We start from the raw sequence: 24,633 nt of genomic DNA, 5'->3' as shown, positions 1-24,633 counted from the left end.
GCGCCACCAGGGAAGCCCTCTAGCTTTCTTTTGATTTCCATTTGCATGGACTATCTTTTTCCATCCCCTCATTTTCAGTCTGTATGTGTCCCTAGGTCTAAAGTGGGTCTCTTGTAGACAGCATATATATGGGTCTTGTTTTTGTATCCATTCAGCCAGTCTATGTCTTTTGGTTGGAGCATTTAATCCATTCACGTTTAAGGTAGTTATCGATATATATGTTCCTATTACCATTTTCTTAGTTGTTATGGGTTTGTTTTTGTAGGTCCTTTTCTTCTCTTGTGTTTCCTAATTAGAGAAGTTCCTTTAGCATTTGTTGTAGAGCTGGTTTGGTGGTGCTGAATTCTCTTAGCTTTTGCTTGTCTGTAAAGCTTTTGATTTCTTCATCAAATCTGAATGAGATCCTTGCTGGGTAGAGTAATCTTGGTTGTGGTTTATTCCCTTTCATCACTTTAAATATGTCCTGCCACTCCCTTCTGGTTTGTAGAGTTTCTGCTGAGAAATCAGCTGTTAACCTTATGGGAGTTCCCTTGTATGTTGTCATTTTCCCTTGCTGCTTTCAGTAATTTTTCTTTGTCTTTAATTTTTGCCAATTTGATTTTTATGTGTCTCGGCATGTTTCTCCTTGGGTTTATCCTGTATGGGACTCTCTGCGCTTCTTGGACTTTGGTGGCTATTTCCTTTCCCATGTTAGGGAAGTTTTTGACTGTAATCTCTCAAATATTTTCTGGGGTCCTTTCTCTCTTGTCTCCTTCTGGGGCCGCTATAATGCGAATATTGTTGTGTTTAATGTTGTCTCAGAGGTCTCTTAGGCTGTCTTCATTTCTTTTCATTCTTTTCTCTCTATTCTGTTCCGTGGCAGTGAATTCCACCAGTCTGTCTTCCAGGTCACTTATTCGTTCTTCTGCCTCAGTTACTCTGCTATTGATTCCTTCTAGTGTAGTTTTCATTTCAGTTATTGTATTGTTATCTCTGTTTGTCCTTTAATTCTTCTAGATCTTTGTTAAACATTTCTTGCATTTTCTCCATCTTTGCCTCCATTCTTTTTCCGAGGTCCTGGATCATCTTCCCTATCATTTTTCTGAATTCTTTTTCTGGAAGGTTGCCTATCTCCACTTCATTTAGTTGTTTTTCTGGGGTTTTATCTTGTCCCTTCATCTGGTACATAGCCCTCTGCCTTTTCATCTCCTTTATCTTTCTGTGAATGTGGTTTTTGTTCCATAGCCTGCAGGATTTTAGTTTTTCTTGCTTCTGCTGTCTGCCCTCTGATGGATGAGCCTATCTAAGAGGCTTGTACAAGTTTCCTGATGGGAGGGACTGGTGGTGGGTAGAGCTGGGTGTTGCTCTGGTGGGCAGAGCTGAGTAAAACTTTAATCCTCTTGTCTGCTGATGGGTGGGGCTGGGTTCCCTCTTTGTTAGTTGTTTGGCCTGGGGTGACCCAACATTGGAGCTTATCCGTGCTCTTTGGTGGTGCTAATGTTGGACTCTGGGAAGGCTCTCGCCCAGGAGTACTTCCCAGAACTTCTGCTGCCTGTGTCCTTGTCCTCACAGTGAGCCACAGCCACCCCCCACCTCTGCAGAAGACTCTCCAACACTAGCAGGTAAGTCTGGTTCAATCTCCTATGGGGTCACTGCTCCTTCCCCTGCGTCCCCGTGTACACACTACTTTGTGTGTGCCCTCCAAGAGTGGAGTCTCTGTTTCCCCCAGTCCTGTCGAAGTCCTGCAGTCAAATCCCGCTGGCCTTCAAAGTTTGATTCTCTAGGAATTCCTCCTCCCCTCGCCGGACCCCCAGGTTGGGAAGCCTGACATGGGGCTCAGAACCTTCACTCCAGTGGGTGGACTTCTGTGGTATTAGTGTTCTCCAGTTTGTGAGTCACCCACTGAGCAGTTGTGGGATTTGATTTTATTGTGATTGCGCCCCTCTTACCATCTCATCGTGGCTTCTCCTTTGTGTTTGGATGTGGAGTATCTCTTTTGGTGAGTTCCAGTGTCTTCCTGTTGATGATTGTTCAGCAGTTAATTGTGATTCTGGTGTTCTCAGAAGAGGGAGTGAGAGCATGTCCTTCTACTCCACCATCTAACCAGTCCCCCCCAGTTTCAATTTTGTGTTTACATTTGAAACTTATTTTTTCCAATTTTTAACATATTGACTCATTCATATTTTTGGTCCATATTTTGATTTAAAAATTCATTTTTAGAAATTATGGTAAAATATATATAACATAAAATTTAGCATTTTAATCTCTTTAAAATAAATGATTTTATTATTTTTTGGCTGCGTTGGGCCTTCGTTGCTGCATGTGGGCTTTCCTCTGGTTGTGGTGAGCGGGGTCTATTCTTCATTGTGGTGCACAGGCTTCTTATTGTGGTGGCTTTTCTTGTTTGGAACATGGGCTCTAGGCGCGCGGGCTTCAGTAGTTGTGGCACGCAGGGTCAGTAGTTGTGGCTTGTGGGCTCTAGAGCACAGGCTCAGTAGTTGTGGTGCCCGGGCTTAGTTGCTCCGCGGCATGTGGGATCTTCCCGGACCAGGGCTCGAACCCATGTCCCCTGAATTGGCAGGCGGATTCTTAACCACTGCGCCACCAGGGAAGCCCTTAACCATTTTTAATATACAGTTCAGTGGCATTAAGTAATTCACATTGTTGTGCAACCATTATTACCACCCATCTCTAGAACTTTTCATCTTGCTAAACTAAAACTCTTGATCCATTAAACAATAGCTGCCCATTTCTTCCGCTTCCACCTGCCCCTGGCAACTACCATTTTGTTTTTTCTCTCTCTGAATTAGACTACTTTATCTACATTATATGAATGGAATCATACAGTATTTGTTCTTTTGTGATTGGCTTATTTCTTTTAGTATGGTATCTTCAAGTTTCATCTACACTGTAGCATGTGTCAGAATTTCCTTCCTTTTTAAGGCTAACATTCCATTGTATGTATATACCATATTTGTTCTTTTTTTTTTTTTAATCCATTGATAGTTACTTGGGTTGCTTCTACCTTTTGGCTGTTGTGAATAATGCTGCTGCTGTGTACATGGGTGTGCACATATTTCTTTGAGACCCTGCTTTTAGTTCTTTTGGGTACATACTCAGAAGTGGAATTGCTGGGTCATATGGTAATTCTATTTTTAATTTTTTGAGGAATGACCATACTGTTTCCATCACGGCTGCATCATTTTACATTCATACCAGCACCAACATTGAACAAGCGTTCCAATTTCTTTACATCCTTGTCAACACTTGTTGTTTCCTATGTGTGGGGTTTTTTTGTTTTTTGTTTTTTTTTGGATAGTAGCCATCCTGATGGGTGTTAGGTGATATCTCATTGTGCTTTTGATTTGCATTTATGCTGCTGAATTCAGTTTGCTGGTATTTTGTGGGGGATTTTTTGGATCTGTGTTCAAAGGGGTATTGGTCTGTAGTTTTCTTGTAATGTCTTTGTGTGGCTTTGGTATCAGGGCGATGCCTCATAGAATGAGTTAGGAAGTGTTCCCTCCACTTCAGTTTTTTGAAGAATTTGAGAAGCATTGATATTCTTTAAATGTTTGGTAGAGTTCACTAGTGAAGCCATCAGGTTTGGGGCTTTTCTTTGTTGGGAGCATTTTGATTACTGGCTCAATCTCCTTAATAATTATGGGTCTATTCAGATTTTCTATTTCTTTGTGACATAATAGGTTTCTAGAAATTTGTCAGTTTTACCTAGGTTATCCACTTTGTTGGTGCACAGTTGTTCACAGTACTCTCATAAAATCTTTTTTATTTCTGTGGAATCAGTAATGTCTGCACTTTCTGATTAGTAATTTGCTTCTTTTTTCTTAATCTTGCTAAAGTTTCATCAATTTTGTTAATTTTTTGAAGAATCAACTTGTTTTTGTTGATTTTTCTGTATTATTTTTCTATTCACTGTTTCATTTATCTCTGCCCTAGTCTTTATTATTTTCTTCTTTCTGCTAGCTTTGGGTTTCAGCTTTTTCTAGTTCCTTAAATTGTAAAGTTAAGTTGTTGATTTGAGATCTTTCTTATTTTTTAATACATGTTTATAGCTGTAAATTTCCCCCTTAGCATTACTTTCACTGCATCTAATAAATTTTGGTATGTTGTATTTTTTGTTTTCATTTGTCTTTTAAGTATTTCTAATTTCCCTTAGGATTTCTACTTTAACCCAGTGGTTGTTTAAGAGCATATTGTTTAGTTTCCACAAATTTGTGAATTTTCTAATTTTTCTTTTACTGATTTCTAAATTCATTCTGTTGTAGTTAGGAAAAATACTTTGTATGATTATCTGTCTTTAAAAATCTATTGAGACATAATTTGTGGCCTGATATATCGTGTATTCTGCAGAATGTCCCACTTGTACTTGAGAAGAATGTATAATCTGTTGTTAGGTAGAATGTTCTATATATGTCTGTTATCTCTAGTTGGTTAATTGTGTTGTTCAAGTCCTCTATTTCCTTACTTATCTTCCGTCTGGTTGTTCTATCCATTATTGAGAGTAGGGTGTTGAAACTGCCAACTGTTATTATAGAACTGTCTATTTTCCCCTTTAATTCTGTCAGTTTTTGCTTCATATATTTTGATAGTCTGTTATTAGGTGAATGTTTATAATTGCTATATCTTCTTGCTCTCTTGAGCCTTTTATTAATATATAGTGTTCTTCTTTGTATTTTATAACCTCCTTTGATTTAAAGTCTATTTTGTCTGGTATTAGTACAGCCACCCGTGATCTCTTTCGGTTACTATTTGCATGTCATATCTTTTTCCATCCTTTCACTTTCTACCCATTTGTACCTTTGTATCTAAAGTAAGTCTCTTGTAGAGAACATATAGTTGGATCATGTTTTTAAAATCCATTTTTGTCAATGTCTATTGGAGAGTTTAATCCATTTACATCTAAAGTAATTATTCATAAGGAGGAACTTTTGTCATTTTGCTATTAGTTTCTTATATGCCTGATAGCTTTTTGAGTTCCTCATGTCCTGTATATTTTGATTCCTATTGTGATATTAGTGGGAGGTGACTTAGGGCTGTGGTACTTTCCTTAAAACAAACAAAGAAACAAATAAACAAAACTTAAACCATTTTAATGGGTTAGAGTCATAGGTTAGAGGCAAGGAAAATATGTGTTTCAAGGTAAGAATTTTAATTTCTTCCATCACCTATATGGATTTAGGAATTTTGGCATTTGTTTAAGTATAAAAATAGTCAGTTGGAATCAGTGTTGGGTGGAAGAGTTATTTTAAATAAACTAATTGAAGTGTAGTTGGATTCTGCTCCTCCAACAATAAGACCCTATTATTTGTAGTATAATTAAAACATCACATAGCAGAACAAATTAGACCTTTGTAAATGTCAGAGCATCTTTTGTGGAGTAGTGTGTGAACCATCCAAACTCTTCTGTTTTTAATGAGGATGCATAATGAAGAAAGGTGAAAGGTATAACCTTCTTATAGGTTTACTGTTATCCACATTTTCTGATAAAATTAATGACAGTAATATAGTGAAATAAATTTGCCTGTTTGCAGATCAGCTTAAAACATTATAAATCATAAAATGTCATATGTTTAAGGTAACTAGATGAAAATGTATACCTTAATATTGTAATTTAGAGTAGGTTAATAAACACAGATCATGTCCAGAGTATATATTTCTCTCTTAATTTAAATGATAATAATCTGTCTGCCTATTGCTGGGAATGTTACTCTTCTTTCCTTTAGACGATAGATATTATTTACCTCCTTCCTTTAAAGTTTCTTTTTCCTTTAATAAGGGAAAGGGGTATGAGCGTATTCTTTGGGATCTTCCTTATTAAATAATCAGGATTTACAATTTTCCATCACATTGACATAGCTGGTGTGGGGGAATAGTAGCTCACTTATATTCTTGAAAAGTGGTTTCTTCCTTTTAGATGATGAAACAATAAGGGAGAGCTGAAAAAAGCTCTTTTCAGCATACTTCCCCATGGTAGGACCAGCTACCCAGATTTTCTTTGCTTTCTTCCTTTTTTTTTTCCTGTACGGGGGCCTCTCACTGTTGTGGCCTCTTCCGTTGCGGGGGACGTGCAGGCTCAGTGGCCATGTGGGATCTTCCTGGACTGGGGCACGAACCTGTGTTTCCTGCATCGGCAGGCAGACTCTCAACCACTGCGCCACCAGGGAAGCCCTCAAACGTTTTTAAATAGTGGAAGTTTTTTGTCTAATGATACCTTGTGGGGAGACCTGTTAGTAAACAGATGAGAGTAAATTAGTGAAGTTGTTCTGGCTGAATGGGAACTGGACCAAGTTGTTTAAGCAAGTCAAGTCAAAGGGAATCATATTTCCTCAGATTGTTTTTAAAAGATTTAGATGGGGCTTTGGAGTGTGAACAGTATATGGTTCTTGGCGTTTTTTCTTTTTTAGCAGTTTGACTTGAAATAAATTTAAAACCACATGTATTTGAAGTCTTTATCTATTTAGAATATACAGCTATACCCTTGCTGTGTGTCAGAATTTCTTCTGTGGCTTGTTTGTGGAATGAAAGTTAGGACCGCTTACATGTATGAAATACTGATGCCTTATGTGTGTGTGCCTGTTTATTGACTTGGCCGATGAGCTTGATTCCAGGCTTAAGCCAGTGAGAACTGAGGGTTTCAGTTTTTAGGTTCTCTAGGCTCTGGAACTAGTTCTAGTTGAGAGCAAAAGATCAGGAAAATCTCGAAAATTCAGAAGATCCAAACCTTTGTACTTTTGAGCTAGAATATGCAAAACTGTTTACTTTTCCTTATGTGTGGGCTAGCTTGAGCAAGTTTATTTGCTTGTATGATTTTCTGCTAAGGCCAGATTTCCACATTTAATTCTAGTGTAAGCCACATTTAAATATATAAAAATCAATTTTTACAGACTCTTCCCCCAACTGAGGGAGGTGTATACTGTGGATTTTTATGTGACAGCATAGTGCAGCCTTTTTTTCCCCCCAAACCTCTTTTGGGTAAGTAACTCAGAATACATATTCCCAAGAGCCAGGTGGGTCTGTAGTTTTCTTATTTTTTTTTTTTTTTTGCAGTACGCGGGCCTCTCACTGTTGTGGCCTCTCCCGTTGCGGAGCACAGGCTCCAGACGCGCAGGCTCAGCGGCCATGGCTCACGGGCCCAGCCGCTCCGCGGCATGTGGGATCTTCCTGGACCGGGGCACGAACCCGTGTCCCCTGCATCGGCAGGCGGACTCTCAACCACTGCGCCACCAGGGAAGCCCTGTAGTTTTGCTTTTGTGTAAAGGATATTGTATTCCATCATGAGAAGCAGGCACTGAGGTACAGAGGGATTTAAGTCTCTAATCCTAATTTAGGAATTGTTGAATTATGAAAGTACCTGCAGAGATTAAGCTTTTTTTTCAAATAGTTGTATTGAGATATAACTCACATACCATATAATTTCACCGGTTAAAGTATGCAATTCAGTGGATTTTAGTACATTCACAGAATTGTGCAGACATCACCACAGTCAGTTTTAGACCATTTTCATTACCCCTCGGAGAAGCCCCACACCCTTTTAGCCTCTTCCCGCACATCCATCCCCATCTCTCCTAGTCCTAGGTGACCACTAATCTACTTTCTGTCTCTATAGATTTAGCTATCCTGGATATTTCATATAAATGGAGTTATATAATTATGTGGTCCTTCTTGACTGGCTTCTTCCACTTAATATAATATTTTTAAGGTTTATCCAGGTAGCACATATAAGTACTTTGTTTCTTTTTGTCACCGAATAATATTACATTGTATGGATATACCACATTTTATCCATTCGTCAGTTGATGGGCATTTGGGTTGTTTCCAATTCTTGGTTTTTATGAATGATGCTGCTATAAACATTTGTGTACAGGTTTTTGTATGGATATAACTTTTTGTTTTTGGGGGTATGTACCAAGAGATGGAATAGCTGAGTCATTATGGCCACTTTATGTTTAGCCTTTTGAGGAACTGCTAGACTGTTTTCAAAGCAGCTGTATCATTTTACTTTCCCATCAGCAATGTATAAGTGTTGTAGTTTCTCCACATCCTTGTTAACACTTGTCATTATCTGTGTTTTTTATTGTAGATATTTTAGTAGGTGTGAAGTGGTATCTCACTGTAGACTAATTTTTTAAAATGTGGTTAGGCATTACAGGAATGATAGTACTCTAAGATGAAGTTAATATTACAATTAAAGTATTTAATAGCCTGACCTGGGAATATAATCTTCAGTAGCCATTCTTAACCCTGGCCATGTATAATTAGTATCACTTCCTAATTTAAAAAAAATGGTGTTATGAATATTGTAAAATCCTTCCACCCCCCACCCCCCAAAATTCTTTATTCAAAGAGAAAACAGTGAATATTTAATTATAGAGAACAGAATCCACTTGATGTAACTTAAGCAGAGAGGATTTATTTACCGTGGGGTACTAAATAGCTTAAAAAATTGTTGGGATATATCAGTCTGGGTCTGATCAGGAGATAGAAGCCACACAGTAATTTAACAGGAAAAGAGTAGTATAAAGAATTATTGACTACACATGATCGTAGCCAAAAGGCTGAGAAGTGGTGCTGGGAAAACTGGACAGCTACATTAAAAAAAAATAAAATTAGAACGTTCTCTAATACCATACACAAAAATAAACTCGAAATGGATCAAAGATGTAAGTGTAAGGGCAGACACTAAAACTCTTAGAGGAAAACATAGGCAGAGCACTCTTTGACATAAATCACAGCAGTATCTTTTTTGATCTGATCAGGGTCAGCTAGTAGCTATCTTGTACAATTTAGGACAGGCAATCCCTCCTAGAGAAATGAAAAATAAAAACAAAAATAAACAAATGGGACCTAATTAAACTTAAAAGTGTCTGCACAGCAAAGGAAACCATAAACAAAATGAAAAGACAAGCCACAGAATGGGAGAAAATATTTGCAAATGAAGTGACCGATAAGAGATTCGTCTCCAAAATATACAAACAGCTCATGTAGCCCTATGTCAAAAAAAAAAACCCCGAAAGCAAAAAACAAAACAAAACAATCAAAAAATGGGAAGAAGATCTGAATAGATATTTCTCCAAAGAAAACATACAGATGGCCAAAAAGCACATGAAAAATGCTTAACATCACTAATTATCAGAGAAATGCAAATCAAAACTACAATGAGGTATCACCTCACACTGGTCAGAATGGCCATCATCAAAAAGTCTACAAACAGTAATTGCTGGAGAGGGTGTGGAGGAAAGGCAACTCTCCTGCACTGTTGGTGGGAATGTAAATTGGTTCAACCACTATGGAGAACGGTATGGAGGGTCCTTAAAAAGCTAAAAATAGAACTACCATATGATCTAGCAATCCTACTCCTGGGCATATATCTGGAGAAAACCATAATCTGAAAGGATACATGCACCCCAATGTTCATTGCAGCACTGTTTACAATAGCCAAGACATGGAAGCAACCTAAATGTCCATCGATAGAGGATTGGATAAAGAAGATGTGGTACATATATATAATGGAATATTACTCAGACATAAAAAAGAATGAAATAATGCCATTTACAGCAACATGGGTGGACCTAGAGATTATCATACTAGGTGAAGTAGGTCAGACAAAGACAAATATCATATGATATTGCTTATATGTGGAATCTAAAAAAAGTACAAATGAACTTATTTACAAAACAGAAATAGAGTCACAGATGTAGAAAACAAATTTATGGTTACTGGGGGGAAAGGGAGGGAGGGATAAATTGGGAGATTGGGATTGACATATGTACACTACTATATATAAAATAGATAACTAATAAGGACCTGCTGTATAGCACAGGGAATTCTACTCAATACTCTGTAATGACCTATATGGGAAAAGAATCTAAAAAAGAATGGATATATTTATATGTATAACTGATTCACTTTGCCATACAGCAGAAAGTAACACAACATTGTAAATCAACTATACTCCAACAAAAATTAAAAAAAAAAAGAATTATTGACTGTAACAGGGGATTGGAGCAATATGGGATTTACCAGTAAGAAGTCAAGGTAACGCTAAAGAATATAAGAATAGCTGATATAAAGAGCAGTTTCTAACCCCAGGGCTCACTGACATCTATCCTTGGTTAGGTAGGGCACGTTCAAGTCAAGTAGGTAAGGTGTGGCACTAGGAGAATTTGCTGGATGTGTGCCCTCTTGGGTACCAGGGAAAGTGTTCCTGGGGAGGCGACTCACCAGCGTCACTCTGCTACAAAACTGCCTAATCTCCTGTTGGAGAAGCTGCACTGCTGCAGGAATCTGGTGCTGGAGAAGCCATCCTTGTCGGGGTGCGTCCTGGAGCCTTGCCTGCTGCAGCCAAGTGAGCACATTGGAACCATGAAACAGAATCCTTTTCCCCTACAGTGTCTTTCCAGTGCTCTCTTGACAAAGCTTAATATCATGTCAATTGGCAAAGAAATTGGTATTTTAAGTGCATAAATCCATTTTCACAGTACAGGCAAAAAGGGTGAATTTGGAGAGAAGGGGGAATGAATCAATATCTAGCACAGGTATTAAGTGGTTTACAGAATTGTTTAGACATCTAAAGAAAGAGACTCTTGATTGAGCTTCAAAGGAACAACCTCCAAAACCTCTGCACAGAACTGAAAAACACAGGGAGTTATTGTCTTTTTTTGACTAAGAGGCCTCCTGTCTAATTGTGAAATTGCCTCTTGATCTTTACTGCTGTTTTAAAATCAGGAAAATGTTGTGGTCAGGAGGCCATGGTGATCAGGAATCTCCTGCTATACTTAACCAGCTCTAGAACCGCACTGGACCTGTTCTGGTCTGTTCCAGCCCTGCCTACAAGAGACTAGAATAGCCTTTCTCAATTTTTATACCCTGGAGGATCCGTGAAATAATTTTCAGGTCTCAGGTTACAGGTGTGATATTAGTGTAAACAGAAAGTTTAGATACAGTAATTGTCTGACCACCACCTGTTCACCTTTCTTCGTTTGATTGGTGAAAGAGAGAGCTCCTATCCTAAATTGTACAGGATGGCTACTACCTGCCCCTGATCAGATGAGACAGCAATTTTTTTTTTTTTTTTTTTTTTTTGCGGTGTGCGGGCCTCTCACTGTTGTGGCCTCTCCCGTTGCGGAGCACAGGCTCCGGACGCACAGGCTCAGCGGGCATGGCTCATGGGCCCAGCCACTCCGCGGCATGTGGGATCTTCCCGGACCGGGACACGAACTCGTGTGCCCTGCATCAGCAGGCGGACTCTCAACCACGGCGCCACCAGGGAAACCCGAGACAGCAATTTTTTAGTTACATGTACTCACAACCTATGGGAATGGTACTTGGGAGTAGAGTAAACTAGCCAAATTGTCTATGGGAGATTGGCTTTGGAGTAACAAAAGGATGAAGTACTCCCTGCAACTCTCCACCCCCATGGGAGGATGTGATTAGTTTGTTTGAATAATTCTGAGGACTGGCAGGGAACTGAAGCTAGTTCCGTTGAGGACTGAGTGGAGTGCAATTGGTTCAGCTGATAGTGGACCTAGCTGGGTGAGGAGTCTTCCGTGTTGGCTATGGTGAGGGTGGGAGAACTCTCATTAGGCCTCTGGGGCCCTGTGGGGCTCAAAGTTGTCAGAACAGCACTTGAAATTTTAGGCCTTAACAATACAGTACTCCAGTAATGATTGCTAATGCTTTTTTGATAGAGAATGATATTTTTCTGTGCCTCTATTTATTTTGGCCATCTAATTATTCTATTCTTTTGTATGGATTTCCATCCCCACACAGGATATAAACTCTTACGTGAGTTAGTAATGTAGGTAGAAAAAACAGCTTTTCCTTTTCCTAAATTTCCCACTGTATTTTTGTACTTTATCCAAGTAGGCCTAGGGGTCTTACAGATTTTTACTATACAATATATCAATAGTATGGCTTGTAGTATATGGCTTGTACAAGAGTAATTTTATTTTTCTTTATTTATGCAAATAAAGACTTTAACCAACCTTACTTGAAAAATAACCAGGTAGTTAAACTTAGCTTGCTCTTCTGGAGACTAATCTCTTTCCTTTTTATGATTTTTAAAAACACATATGGTGAGGGCTTCCCTGGTGGCGTAGTGGTTGAGAGTCCGCCTGCCGATGCAGGGGACACGGGTTCGTGCCCTGGTCGGGGAAGATCCCACATGCCTCGGAGCGGCTGGGCCCGTGAGCCGTGGCCGCTGAGCCTGCACGTCTGGAGCCTGTGCTCCGCAACGGGAGAGGCCACAACAGTGAGAGGCCCGTGTACCGCAAAAAAACAAAACAAAACACATGTGGTGATAATAATAAATTTCTGTTAAATAACTGGCTTAAGCTAAAATGGGATTCAATTTTTTTGAAAAGTAGGCTTGGTAGACTTAGTTTAAAAAAATACTGTAAGCTGATTTTTAAAAAAATGATCTTTTTATTGTGGTTAAAATATATTTAACATACAATTTGCCATTTTAACCATTTTTAAGCTTATAATTCAGTAGCATTACTTACTTTCACGATGTTATACAACAGTCATCACTGTCTAATTTCCAAAATTTGTCATCACCCCAGATACTCTGCAACCATTAAGCAGTGACTCCCCATTCACCCTTGCCACTAGCCCCCAGTAAACTAATCTACTTTTTATCTCTATGAATTTGCCTGTTATAGATATTTTATATAAGTGGAAGCATAAAATATTTGTTGTTTTGTTTCTGACTTATTTCACTTAGCATAATGTTTTCAAGGTTAATTCATACTGTAGCATGTGTTAGAACTTTATTCCTTTTAATGGCTAAATAACATTCCATTGTATGTATATACCACATTTTGTACATTCATCTTTCAGTAGACACTTAGGTTGTTTTTGTGTTTTGTGTTGTGAAGAATGCTATGTACGTTGACGTACAATTATCTGTTTGAGTCTCTGTTTTCAATTCTTGTGGGTATATACCTATGAGTAGAATTGCAGGGTCATATGGTAATTCTTTTTGAGGATCCGCCGAACTATTTTCCATAGTGGTTGTGCCATTTTACATTCCCACCAGCAATGTGTGAGGGTTTCAATTTATCCACATTCTTTTATTTTTAAAATTTATTTATTTATTTACTTACTTTTGGCTGCACTGGGTCTTCATTGCTGCACCCGGGCTTTCTCTAGTTGTGGCAAGCGGGGGCTACTCTTTGTTGCGGTGCACGGGCTTCTCGTTGCAGTGGCTTCTCTTGTTGCGGAGCATGGGCTGTAGGTGTGCAGGCTTCAGTAGTTGTGGCTTGCTGGCTTCAGTAGTTGTGGCATGCGGACTCAGTATTGTGGTGCGCCAGCTTCAGTAGTTGTGGCACGTGGGGTCTAGAGCGCAGGCTCAGTAGTTGTGGCACACGGGCTTAGTTGCTCCGTGGCATGTGGGATCTTCCCGGACCAGGGATCGAACCCATGTCCCCTGCATTGGCAGGTAGACTCTCAACCACTGCGCCACCAGGGAAGTCCCTGTATATTAAACCCTTATGAGATGTCTGATTTGCAAATATGTTCTCCCATTCTGTATGTTGTCTTTTCACCTTCTCGACAATGTCCTTAGATGCACAGAAGTTTTTAATTTTGAAGTTCAATTTATTTATTTTTTGTTCCTAATGATTTTGTTGCCATAACTTAGAATCCATTGCCAAATTCAGGGTCGTACAGATTTACTCCCATGTTTTCTTTTAAGAGTTTTAGTGCTTATATTTAGGTCGTTGATTCATTTTGAGTTAATTTTTATCTATGGTGTGAGTGGGTGTTCAAATTCATTCCTTTGCATGTGGAAATCCAGTTGTCCCAGCAACAGAGGAGACTGTTCTTTCATTATGGAATGGACTTGACACCCTTGTCAATAATCAATAGGCCATAAATGTGTGTGTTTATTTCTAGACTTGCAGTTCTATTCCATTGGTCTCTTTGTCTATCTTCTTGTCAGTACCACTGTAAACTGATTTTAACTAGCATTTACTACAAACGTGAAAATTATTGACAGTGCAGATATTTGCTATCTAAAAACTATAAGCCAAAGTAATATTAATAAAAATATAGCCCATTAGAATTTATACCAGAATTCGAAAAAAACAAACTCTTTTTTTCCTGACTGACATGATGAGGCTCAAATGTAGGTCCAGGAATTACAAATGAGTATATATATGTGTGTTGATCACTTGATATTTTATGAAAAGGTTTTATACAATAAACTTATTAGTTTTTAAAACTAAAAATAAAGAGTAAAGTTTATGTTTTTCATATGAAACTTGTTTTTGTTTTCTTTGGTTGACCATTCACAGATTTCATTTTCAACTGACATAAGATGATTTCCTCCTTGCTCTTGATGCTTACTAAACAAAAAATTCCATACACATATAATGAAATTGAAAGCTGGCAGCAAAATGTTCATTACCCTCTTATGATTTGCAGGACACTACCCTTTGATAGAAATCCAGCACTTTTTAGGGGCAGATCAGTAAATACCATCTTGATTTCATAGTCAGACCACAGTGCACAAAATTCTTTCTCCTCAAAGTCAAGTTCTCAGCCTGCACAGATGATTCAGGGAAAGGGTCTCTCATTTCAGCCTTACGCTTGTTTGAAAACAAAGGGAAAATACTGTTCTATTTTATTTTTAAATTTTGTTCCCCTAGGTCAGCAAGACTTGAGATTTGCAGATATATCCTTTTTCACTCTTAAGTCCAAGCAGCAATAAGAGCATCATTTTGATATCCTTTTGTCACTTGATCTTTTCCCCAAGAATCTTGTCACTTGAAGTCAAAATGCTTTCTTTAAGGTCTTTCAGAGAGTGGTTCATTTGTTTCATGTGATAACAAATCTTTGCTAAGTTGGCTAGTTTCAGTAGCCATTCTTCATCCTCTAAGCACTTAGCAGAATCTGGCCTACTGTGTTTGCGAACGTACCCCTGCAGCTCACTGTTCAGCTCGGATGTCCTGTTGAGAACTCTTCATCTGCTAAGCCCCTGGACTTCTGCATGGAGCAGGAGATTTATGTGCTCTTTGTCCAGGTTTTCACACAGTTCTTTAAACATTTTTGAGTAAACAGGTTTTTGTTTAATAAAGTCAGTCATTTTTTGTAGCTTCAAATAGAACTTTTTCATTTCATCTTCCAGAGCTTTTGACACTAGCAATTCTCTGTGAAGAAAACACTGAAGTCAGGCTTTTGTTTTTTGGGTTTTTTTTCGGCGTGTGGGGGGAGTTTAAACAATAGTGGCACATCTTCACATGGAGCCAGCTATTGGTGGGACATTTTCAGCACAGATGCCAACATAGTTCCTCCAAGATGGACCTTTTGTTTCGAGACAGAGGACAAAACATTAGATATCCTGTGCTCTGCTGGCTTTGGGCAGCACTCTGTAGCAAAAAAAAAGTTTTCTTGATTTCACCATTTTCAAATCTTATAAAATCTATAAATATATAATGTAATCTTATAAATATTACAGATGATGATCTCTGTTGGCTCATCCGTCTGGTTAGAGAAACTTGTTTTCCTGTTATCACGTAGGTCTTTAACATCACATGACATGTCAATACATTGACTTACCTTACTGTTATTGTACTGTAGAACTTTCAAAATTTCTCTTACTTCATCTCATGTAAACATTTCACTCAGCATAATTTTACATTCTGGCTGTATTAGGTTCTCAGCAATTGGGGTGGCTTTCCTTTTTCTGGTCAATAAGATCTGCTACTATATAACTTGCTACCTCAGCCTTTTCATTATATGTTATTTTTTAAAGCAAAAGCTTTATTATGCTTATTTTGAGATCCCATTAATATCTTTAATGTGTCAAATGACTATAATTTGCAGCTATGTCTTTTGAATATTGCTGGAGCCATTGCTGCACTTGAAACGTTGTTTTCCACAGACAACACAAAATGGAATAGGATATTCCATTGTATAAATCCATTGATAAGTAGTTTTCATTAGAAGGATATGTTTTTTGTGTGTCTCTTGTTGCATTAACTTAGTGAAATGACTTGCAAGATACAACTCTTCATTACTAATCTTACCAGAATTGTCCACTGACCTTCCTTTCACACCTCAGCCTCAAAAATTGCCACATTGGATTATCAGGCATATTTGTAAATTACAAATGTTAATGTGTGAGACATGAGGGCATATCAAACAATTAACTGAGAAAATCACAAAAAGTCCAAACATTTCGCAGTAGAAGTCCCTGGTAATTTATGTAGTCCACATTTTGGAATGTTCAGACCAATAGCAAAGCGTTAGGAATGGGGGCAACTGGGTATAAAGTTTTTTTCATTAAAATTAAAATTTCCCTCCAGTTTTCCATTACACTTGTAGAGCTTGTTTGCTCCTATAAGGTAGTTAGCAGTGCACAACGGGAGATTAGGGGACGCAATTTGAGAGGGAGAGGCTGATACTCATTAGCCTATTATCTTCTCCCTGTGTCCTGCAGTCTTCAATTATCAAGGCCAACTCTAACCAAATGAACATGGTCCTACTGTGCACTATCACACACAGCTGATTTGTAACAAAATCATTAATTATGCTGCCGCTGCTTGGTGCACAAAAGTAAAAGAGAAGGAAAAAAGAACCCCATGCCCCCCATCATGAGCTCTCAAAGAATTCAGTTTGTGGACCCCACTTTGAGAAACCCTGGACTAGACTTTGGGACCTCTCCATACACTGCTGTAGAAGAACTAAGCACGTTTAAGTTGGTACTTACCTGTGGGATCAAGTGGCCTTTTTCTGACTTTCAGTCTAATAAATTTCATAAATGATGAAATTGAGGAAAACATCTGGAACCCTAGCTGCAGGAGAGTCTAGGAAATACATTTTTTTTTTGGAAAGCTTTCACATTCCTGTAGTACAGGAAGGCACACTGGAGAGAAATTGGGCTAGATATTGCATGCCAGTATATCTACCATATTGTTGGATTTTTAAAAATGAAGATTTCTTATTTGTGTAGTAAAATTTTCTCAAAATTTCGTTCATTCAGAAATTTATTTACCACCTGCAATGTGCTGGCACTGTTCTAGGTACTTGGGAGACAGTGAGCAAAACAAAGATTTCTGCCCTTATGGAACTTTAGTTCCAGTGGAGAGAAATAGATAATAAATAGTACACAGAGTTAAATTGTCTAGTTTACAAGGTGATTAAAAAGAGTCAAGTAAGTGACCACCAAGATATTAGATATTAAACTACATGACTTATGTGATTATATCAAGAACCTTGGGTCGCTGCTGCTTTCCTCAAAACCTTCAGGAAATGAAGGAACCCATTGTGGTTCTTTTGTAGTCACCAGTGGTGATAAGCTGCTAAGAGTCTGGGATGAATTAGAGTACAGGATTGATGTATGTGGTGTGATAGGGCCATATATTGACCATTTGTAAGTACATGGAAATAAACTGTTCCCTTAAAAATTTGTTTTGACACCTGTTCAATTATAATCAGTTATTATTGAGTAGTACAGTTTTCAATGTGTTCTGATACTTTTGAACCATCCTGTCATAGAAGGCGGTAAGTGCTCTGGGAAAAGACAAAGTAAACTGAGGCAAGGGGCAGTGGGTATGCCAGGGTCTGGAAGTGATTTAAAGTATTAAATAGAATGGTTGGGATAGGCTTTATTGAAAAGGTGATACTTGGGCAAGGGAAGTTTGGGAGTTGGTTGGTCATTGGGATATCTGGTAGAACATTCTGGGCAAAGGAAACAGGTTGGGCCAAGGCGAGAGTGAGCCTGGCATGTTGGTGGAAAGCAAGGAAGCCCAGCCAGTGTGTCTAGAGCAGTGTGAGGGAGAAGAGTTGTAGGTAGGAGATGAGGTTAGTGAGGGAAGGGCTGCGGTATTCCCTTAGGGTCCCTAATGTCATTGAAATGGGCAGCATTGCTGGGCTTTGAGCAGAGTGCTGATAAGATTTATCTTCAGGTTTTTTTTTTTTTTCTCTTTTCTCCAAGTTTTTAAAAGGATCAGTCAGGATGTTGTGTTGAGAATAGAGTGAAAGGAGACTGATAAGGGCAGTGGCCCAATCATGGTAGTAGATGTGGAGAAGGGATCGGAGTCTGGATATATTTTGAAAGCAGAATTATCAGGACTTCCTCATGGGTTGGATGTGGGGTGTAAAATAAAACAGGAGTCAAGAAGGACGCTAAGGTTCTAGACTGAGCAACTGGAGAGAGAGAATTGTCTCTAACTACAGTTGGGAAAAGCTGAGGTTAGAGCACATTGGGAAGGGAAGGAAAAGTCAGATTAGTTTTATATATGTTGAGTTTATGATATTATTAGAGAGCCAAGTGGAGATGTGGAGTAGTCATGAGACTGGATGAGATCACCAAGGAAGACACTGGAGTTGAAAAGGACAAGAACTGAGCCCTGGGGCATTCTAGTAAAGGAAACTTAAGAAGGGGTGGCAGTGAGGTAGGCAGAAAACAAAATATGGCCATATAAATAAAGTATTTGCAAGAAGAGAGAGTGATCAGCTATATCAAATGCTCCTTCTTGGAAGTAATTTCTTTGGCCATACACAGTGGAAACTATGTAGCCATTAATGTTTGTTAAATGAATGAATTTCGAGATTACAGTGATTTTTCATCCTCTTTTTAAAGTTAATTATTCAAGTAAATCCATGCTTTCTAATATTTTAAAAATATAGCAAAACATGGTAGTTACATAAATTACACATGCAATAAAATGACATAGAACTAGAGAAACATGTTGTATGAATATCAAATTCCTGGCTTTGATACTGTGCTAGAGTTAGCGGAAAATGTCATATAACTGTTGGGTGAAACGGAGAGGGAACACGGGACCTCTCTCTGCTATCTTTGCAACTTCCTGTGACTTTATAGTAATTTCAAAATAAGAAGGTAAAACAGTATGGCGAAACATAAGAAATCAAAGGTCTTTTTTCCACTATCACCTTGCTTTCCAGCCCCCTCTTCCAGTCACCCCCATGCCCAGAGGTAACGTTACCACTGTTAAGCTCTGTTAAAGTGTCCATTTTTCCTAACCTCCTGAAATATTTTAAAATAAATATGAGGTAGGTCAGATCATAAAAGTGATTCAGATAGTGCCACAGACTGAATGTTGTGTCCCTAAAAATTTGTTTTTTGAAAACTAATGCCCAGTGCAGTAGTGTTTGGAGGTGGGCCTTTGGTAGGTGATTAGGTCATGAGGATGGAGCTCTCATGAATGGAATTAGTGTTCCTATAAGACACCTAAGAGAACCCCCGGCCCCTTCCCCCATGCCACAACACAGTGAGAAGATGGGGGTCTATGAACCACGTAGCCAGTTCTCACCAGTCACTATAACTGCCAGCACCTTGATCTTGGACTTTCCAGCCTCCCTTGCATACGGTCTCAGCTTCTTTGTCCCTTTCTTGCTTTGTCACACTTGGTTGGCAAAGCCACAAAACTTTGTGGGATGCAACACTTCTGCTTCTAGGTTCCTGCTTTTTCTGTTACACCATACTGTAATGAACACAAACTGTCAAAGCAAAAAGAAGGCTTTTCTTTTTCTCTGAAGTACTGTGGCATCAGACTTCAGCAAGAAAAACTGACTGTAAGGGACATATTAGCTTAGTGAAATGCACTTTTTTTTCTTTTGTATTTTCTTTGTATTTCTCTTCAGTAGTTGCTTGACCTAACATCCTTCTGTTGGCTCTATACAATGAAAATACAAACTAAATGACAATAGAAAAAAATAATTAAAGCATTAAATTGTACAAATTACGAATCTGTTCCAAATATACTCACATTAAATACAATGCACATTTCAGTAGAGATCTACAGTGAATGACTCTATACATTCCGGGAAGCTTCATGACATCTAGGAAGGGGCTAAGAATTTGCATCCAATCACAGTTTGTAACGGATTTCTTATCACCAGTCTGCAAGCTACGCTGAGCACATCGTTAGCATCACTTGTACAGGGAACCGATTTTGTCTGGGAAAAAGGGAAGAAGCAAGCTCTAGGCTCAATTCTGAGTTCATTACAACTTCTCAGGAATCTCAGCAGAGGCCTATTTAGTACAGTTTCAAAAAAGTAAATATGTTAAGGTAAGGAGGCAGCCCTTGAGAACTTCAAACACATTTTCTTGCTGTATTTATGTAGAACTCTCCATCTACAATGGACAGTTGTGAAGAGGTTCTTCCTCAGGACAACATGGTCACAGGACTTGGCCAACCAGTGGGACTGAAGGGAGCTTCATGACTGGGGAGGAGGGCTTCCTTTTAAGTTGGAGACAGACGTGTAACACACAACCTACGAGCCCTGCAGCCTTCTCCTCCTATCATCTGGCGTAACGCTTCGTGTAGTCTTCAACTTTATTCCCCAAGTCCTCCTTGTCCCACAGACGATGTTCTGCAGCTTCATGATTCAGTGGAACATCGGAATTGAGAGGATCAGTAAACAGAGTTTAATCCCAAAACAACATCCTTCCGTGTCCTCATGGGAGCCCAGCCGGTGCCATCAACCGAATGTTCTCTCAGTAAAAACTTCGACATATTTTACCAGTGATCCTGGTCAAGCATTTCACTTTGGGAGGTTGGAGTTACAGTTTGCTGAAAGCAGTGAAGCTTGTTTGGGTCAGAAAAGTGCACTTTACATGTGCAACGTATTATAAATTAGCTTCATGGCCTGCAACCTCTTTAATAAGCAGCATGTCTCTCATAGAAGCCCTCCGAGCAGAGTTGGAGGCTATGGCTGATGTCCGGGACCCTTTGAGACCCATCATCTCGCTTCTTTATGCTTGCCAACGTCAGCATTACTGCTCTCTTTACCCTGGGCACCCGAGACAGGCGAGATGTGGCCCCTCACCTCCTGAGGTGGGCTTGCTGTTAATGTAGTTTTAGAGAAAGTCATACTGCTCAACGAGTAGAAGGAGCTTAATTAACTTCTGTTTATGGCAGCAACAGCACTTTTGAAGACACACAAGATCCCCCCCCTTAATTAATTTGGAAATTGGAAAAAGTTACTTTGACTTGGTAGTCATTAAAAAAGTCAATTAAAAGAAAAAACAGCATTTAAAAATTTCTTATCGACCTTAAAAACAGCCTATGTAATTTTTGTACGTAACCCTGAATGTTTCCTCTTTCATAATTGAGTTAATTAGAAAAATGAAAAAAAGTCATGTTTATTTTGTTAATGTAAAAGTTCTTTGTTGTTGAAGAACTACATCCAGAAATCTATATCTTCTTTTTTTTTGCGGTACGTGGGCCTCTCACTGCTGTGGCCCCTCCCGCTGTGGAGCACAGGCTCCGGACGCGCAGGCTCCGCGGCCATGGCTCACGGGCCCAGCCGCTCCGCGGCATGTGGGATCCTCCCAGACCGGGGCACGAACCCGTGTCCCCTGCATCGGCAGGCGGACTCTCAACCACTGCGCCACCAGGGAAACCCTATATCCTCTAAATCTATTATATTAAACAATTTGAAGTCTCTTTTTTTGCATGTTTGTTTTCTTTTAAATGTAGCATTACTAAATATTGCATAAGAATGTAACTTGTTGAATTGGCAGTAATTTTTAAACTTCTTGTGATGCCGCAAAATTCTGCTTCATTAATAAGCACTGCTATGTAAAATTAAAAGATATCTGGGGTTTTTTTTTTGGGGGGGGTGAATAGTTGTAAAATAAATCTGAAAAATTATAAAAATTGTGTGAATTGAGATTTAGGGTTTTAAACCCCTTCTCCCTCTTGTCCTTGCAGCCCAGGGTGGTAACTGCTTCCTGCAACTCTTTATCTTGAGCCTCCCTAGGTTTCCTCTTTTGCTTGCTAGCCTTTGACCAATTCCTATATTAGGTTCCTTCTATTAAAAAAAAAAGATTTAAGGTTTTAAATGTGTAATATGCACTTTCTAAAGATGAAACCTGTATTGATTGAGGGAAAATATGCATAAGTATATTAAATGAGATGATGTTTTAGAAGGTTTTTGCTCTGTTGTCTAAACAATTTGTTTTTGATTAAGGTGTTTTCATATAGAAATAATCATACATATTTACCAGTATTGCACTGCTGTATGAATGGTGGACGATACACTAATCCCGTGATGCTGTGATTGGTTTGAGTATTTTAAGGTGGAGTATTAGAACAGGAAGGATAATTTGAATTATCTAAAAAAGAAATCTTGGTACTATATCATAAATTGTGTTATGTTAAATTTTTGCATTTTTGTAGCACTAGGATTTTTGATAACATTTTACTGGCTGACTTTAGGTAATTTAATAGTCACACATTGCACATTGAAGTGACCTGCCAGAAGCACATAAAACTCAAACATTCTCCTGTGGTTTCCAGTCTTATGTTGCCCATGATAAAAACTTTCAGTTGTATGGCTTTTATGACATCTAATATATAGAAAACAGAATTGTGTGTTTAATATCATTAACTTTTTTTTTCTTTTCAGATTATCTGCAATGGTGAAATGAAGTAATTCAAGATGAGCAAGTTAAAAGTGATACCAGAGAAAAGGTACTGCAATTTTATTTTTATTTATTTATTTATTTATTTATGGCTGAGTTGGGTCTTTGTTGCTGCTTGTGGTCTTTCTCTGGTTGCAGCGAGTGGGGGTACTCTTTATTGCTGTGCGCGGGCCTCTCATTGTGGTGGCTTCTCTTGTTGCAGAGCATGGGCTCTAGGTGTGTGGGCTTCAGTATTTGTGGCGCACGGGCTTAGTTGTTTCGCAGCATGTGGGATATTCCGGACTAGGGCTCAAACCTGTGTCCCCTGCATTGGCAGGTGGATTCTTAACCACTGTGCCACCAGGGAAGCCCTGGTTCTGCAGTTTTAAATACCAGTATGTATAAATTACAGAAATAATGCATGAAGTGATCATTTGAAACTTTTTACTTTAAGAAATATTTGTTTAAATATAGTGTGTTGTATTTATGTTATTTTATTAATATTTATTAATGTTTAACTTTTCAGTTAAAGCAGGAGTCAGCAAACTAGGACACATGGGTCAAATCTGGCCTACTTCTTATTTTTGTGTGGCCTATGAGCTAAGAGTGGTTTTTACGTTTCTAAATGGTTGGGAATAAAAATAAAAAGAAGAATAATATTTTCTGACATGTGAAGATTATATGAAGTTCAAATTTCAGTGTACGTAAATAAGGTTTTACTGGAATACAGCTGTGCTCACTTATTTACATACTGTCTGGCCACTGAATTTTTTTCCTTACATAAGACTTGATCAAAGCACATCCATTTCCACAGAAAACTTATTATATTCTTTCTGTCTTTAAAGGCTTCTATAGATGCTCTTTTTAGTTTATTTTTTTGCCCCTTTTAGATTTACTTCTCAACTGTGAGATATCTATTAAACACTTTCATGTACCTAACCCAGCACTGAATCTTTGAGAGCAGAAAAGAAACATAAATATAACACTTAACACAGTGCTTTGCAGAAAATGGGTGTTGAGTATGTTCTGAAGAATTGAGCCCTATTCTCTTTTTACACGAAGCTTATAACCTCATGAAAACACCTGAACAAATGCAGTATAGTGGTTTAACCAGTATACAGTGAAGTGTTAAATTGTGAGGTCCATAGAGTTAGAAAACAGGATCCTCATAGATAGGTGTTTATTGTGTGATATGGACTTGAAGAGGCAGGGCTGGCTTGAGACTTTCTTACTTTTTAGCAAATCTGGAGGATTGGGTAGAATATTGATACTTGCTGAGTTTAGGCAAGAACTGTAATTGGATGGACTAGTTTGGCAGATTTAAAGACCATGTGAGTGGGTGGTGAGAAATCAAGTAATGAAAATTTTATAAGATACAAGAAGCAGAATTTGTCTCTACTCCCTACTCTACATCATCATGTTCATGCCCTAAATGTTATCACCAGCAAAACTCTCCTTTCAAAGTACTAATTCAGACTTTTCATTTTCCAAGAAAAATCTTTTACCTTTCTAGCTCACTTGTTCAAATGGCTGTAATGCAAAGAGTTCTGCCTTATCCAGAGCTCTGAGCTATTGACTTTTATCATCTCTTCCTCTCTTACCTAGTGTAGAATCCATTGTTCATCATTACACTCTTGGAATACCTGAAATGTTTTTACCTCACTTTGTATTATTTCATCACACATACCTGACAAAGTCCTTTCCCTGGGTAGACCTTTACTGAGCAGCTGAATGATATTGGAGGATGAACTAACTTGGAAGATATTGCTAAAAATTATGGATCATTGTTGATCAGTAATCTTACTACCGTGGTTCTCTAGAAAGCTCATTTTCTCAATTTTTTTAATGACTGTTTTACACTTTCTTCCTACCTTTCAAATCTTTGAAATCCTCAGATGTATCATATACATACCCTCAGCAGTTGACCTTCTCTGTGATATCATAGAGATAAAACAGTTTATTATCCTTATATTTCTTACACAAAATTTACATACTCCCCTTTACTTGATTCTACCCTCTGTTTACCCTCCTGTTATTTACTGCAACAGAGGATGTGTCTGTTTTTTTGTTAAAGACTAATACTGTCACCTGTGTTCTAGATTTCACCTCTCTCTTTCCTTCTCAGGGTCTTTTAATCATTAGTATTGTTCTGTATTGAATCTTTAACTCCTCCATTCCTTATCATTTAAACATGATCTAGGCTTTCCAATATTTAGACTCTGCTCTTCTGTTACTACTCAGTTTATCTGATTTCC

At 38.5% G+C, this 24,633-nt stretch overlaps 1 protein-coding gene and 1 pseudogene across 5 annotated transcripts in view; one reads left to right on the top strand and one right to left on the bottom strand.

The window, feature by feature from the left end:
• Positions 1-24,633, top strand: part of AGTPBP1 (ATP/GTP binding carboxypeptidase 1) — a 170,777-nt gene that overhangs the window by 10,809 nt on the left and 135,335 nt on the right. For 4 of the 5 annotated variants that reach the window (XR_010945100.1, XM_067744765.1, XM_067744768.1 and 1 more), the window contains exon 2: positions 22,384-22,448. Coding sequence is in view for 4 of the 5 variants with exons in the window: in XM_067744765.1 (XP_067600866.1) it covers positions 22,417-22,448 (32 nt within the window). In the remaining variant the exon portion in view is untranslated. Of the gene's footprint in view, positions 1-1,453; positions 1,602-22,383; positions 22,449-24,633 lie in introns of those variants that run through there. The other variant, XM_067744766.1, reaches the window with a different exon arrangement.
• On the bottom strand, positions 20,273-20,747 carry LOC137227105 (NEDD8-conjugating enzyme UBE2F pseudogene; annotated as a pseudogene).

The sequence above is a fragment of the Pseudorca crassidens genome, chromosome 7 (assembly GCF_039906515.1).
Source record: "Pseudorca crassidens isolate mPseCra1 chromosome 7, mPseCra1.hap1, whole genome shotgun sequence".
In the NCBI taxonomy this organism is placed as follows: Eukaryota; Metazoa; Chordata; class Mammalia; order Artiodactyla; family Delphinidae; genus Pseudorca; species Pseudorca crassidens.
Note: the sequence above shows the minus strand (reverse complement) of the source record. Positions and strands in the feature narration are given on the sequence as shown.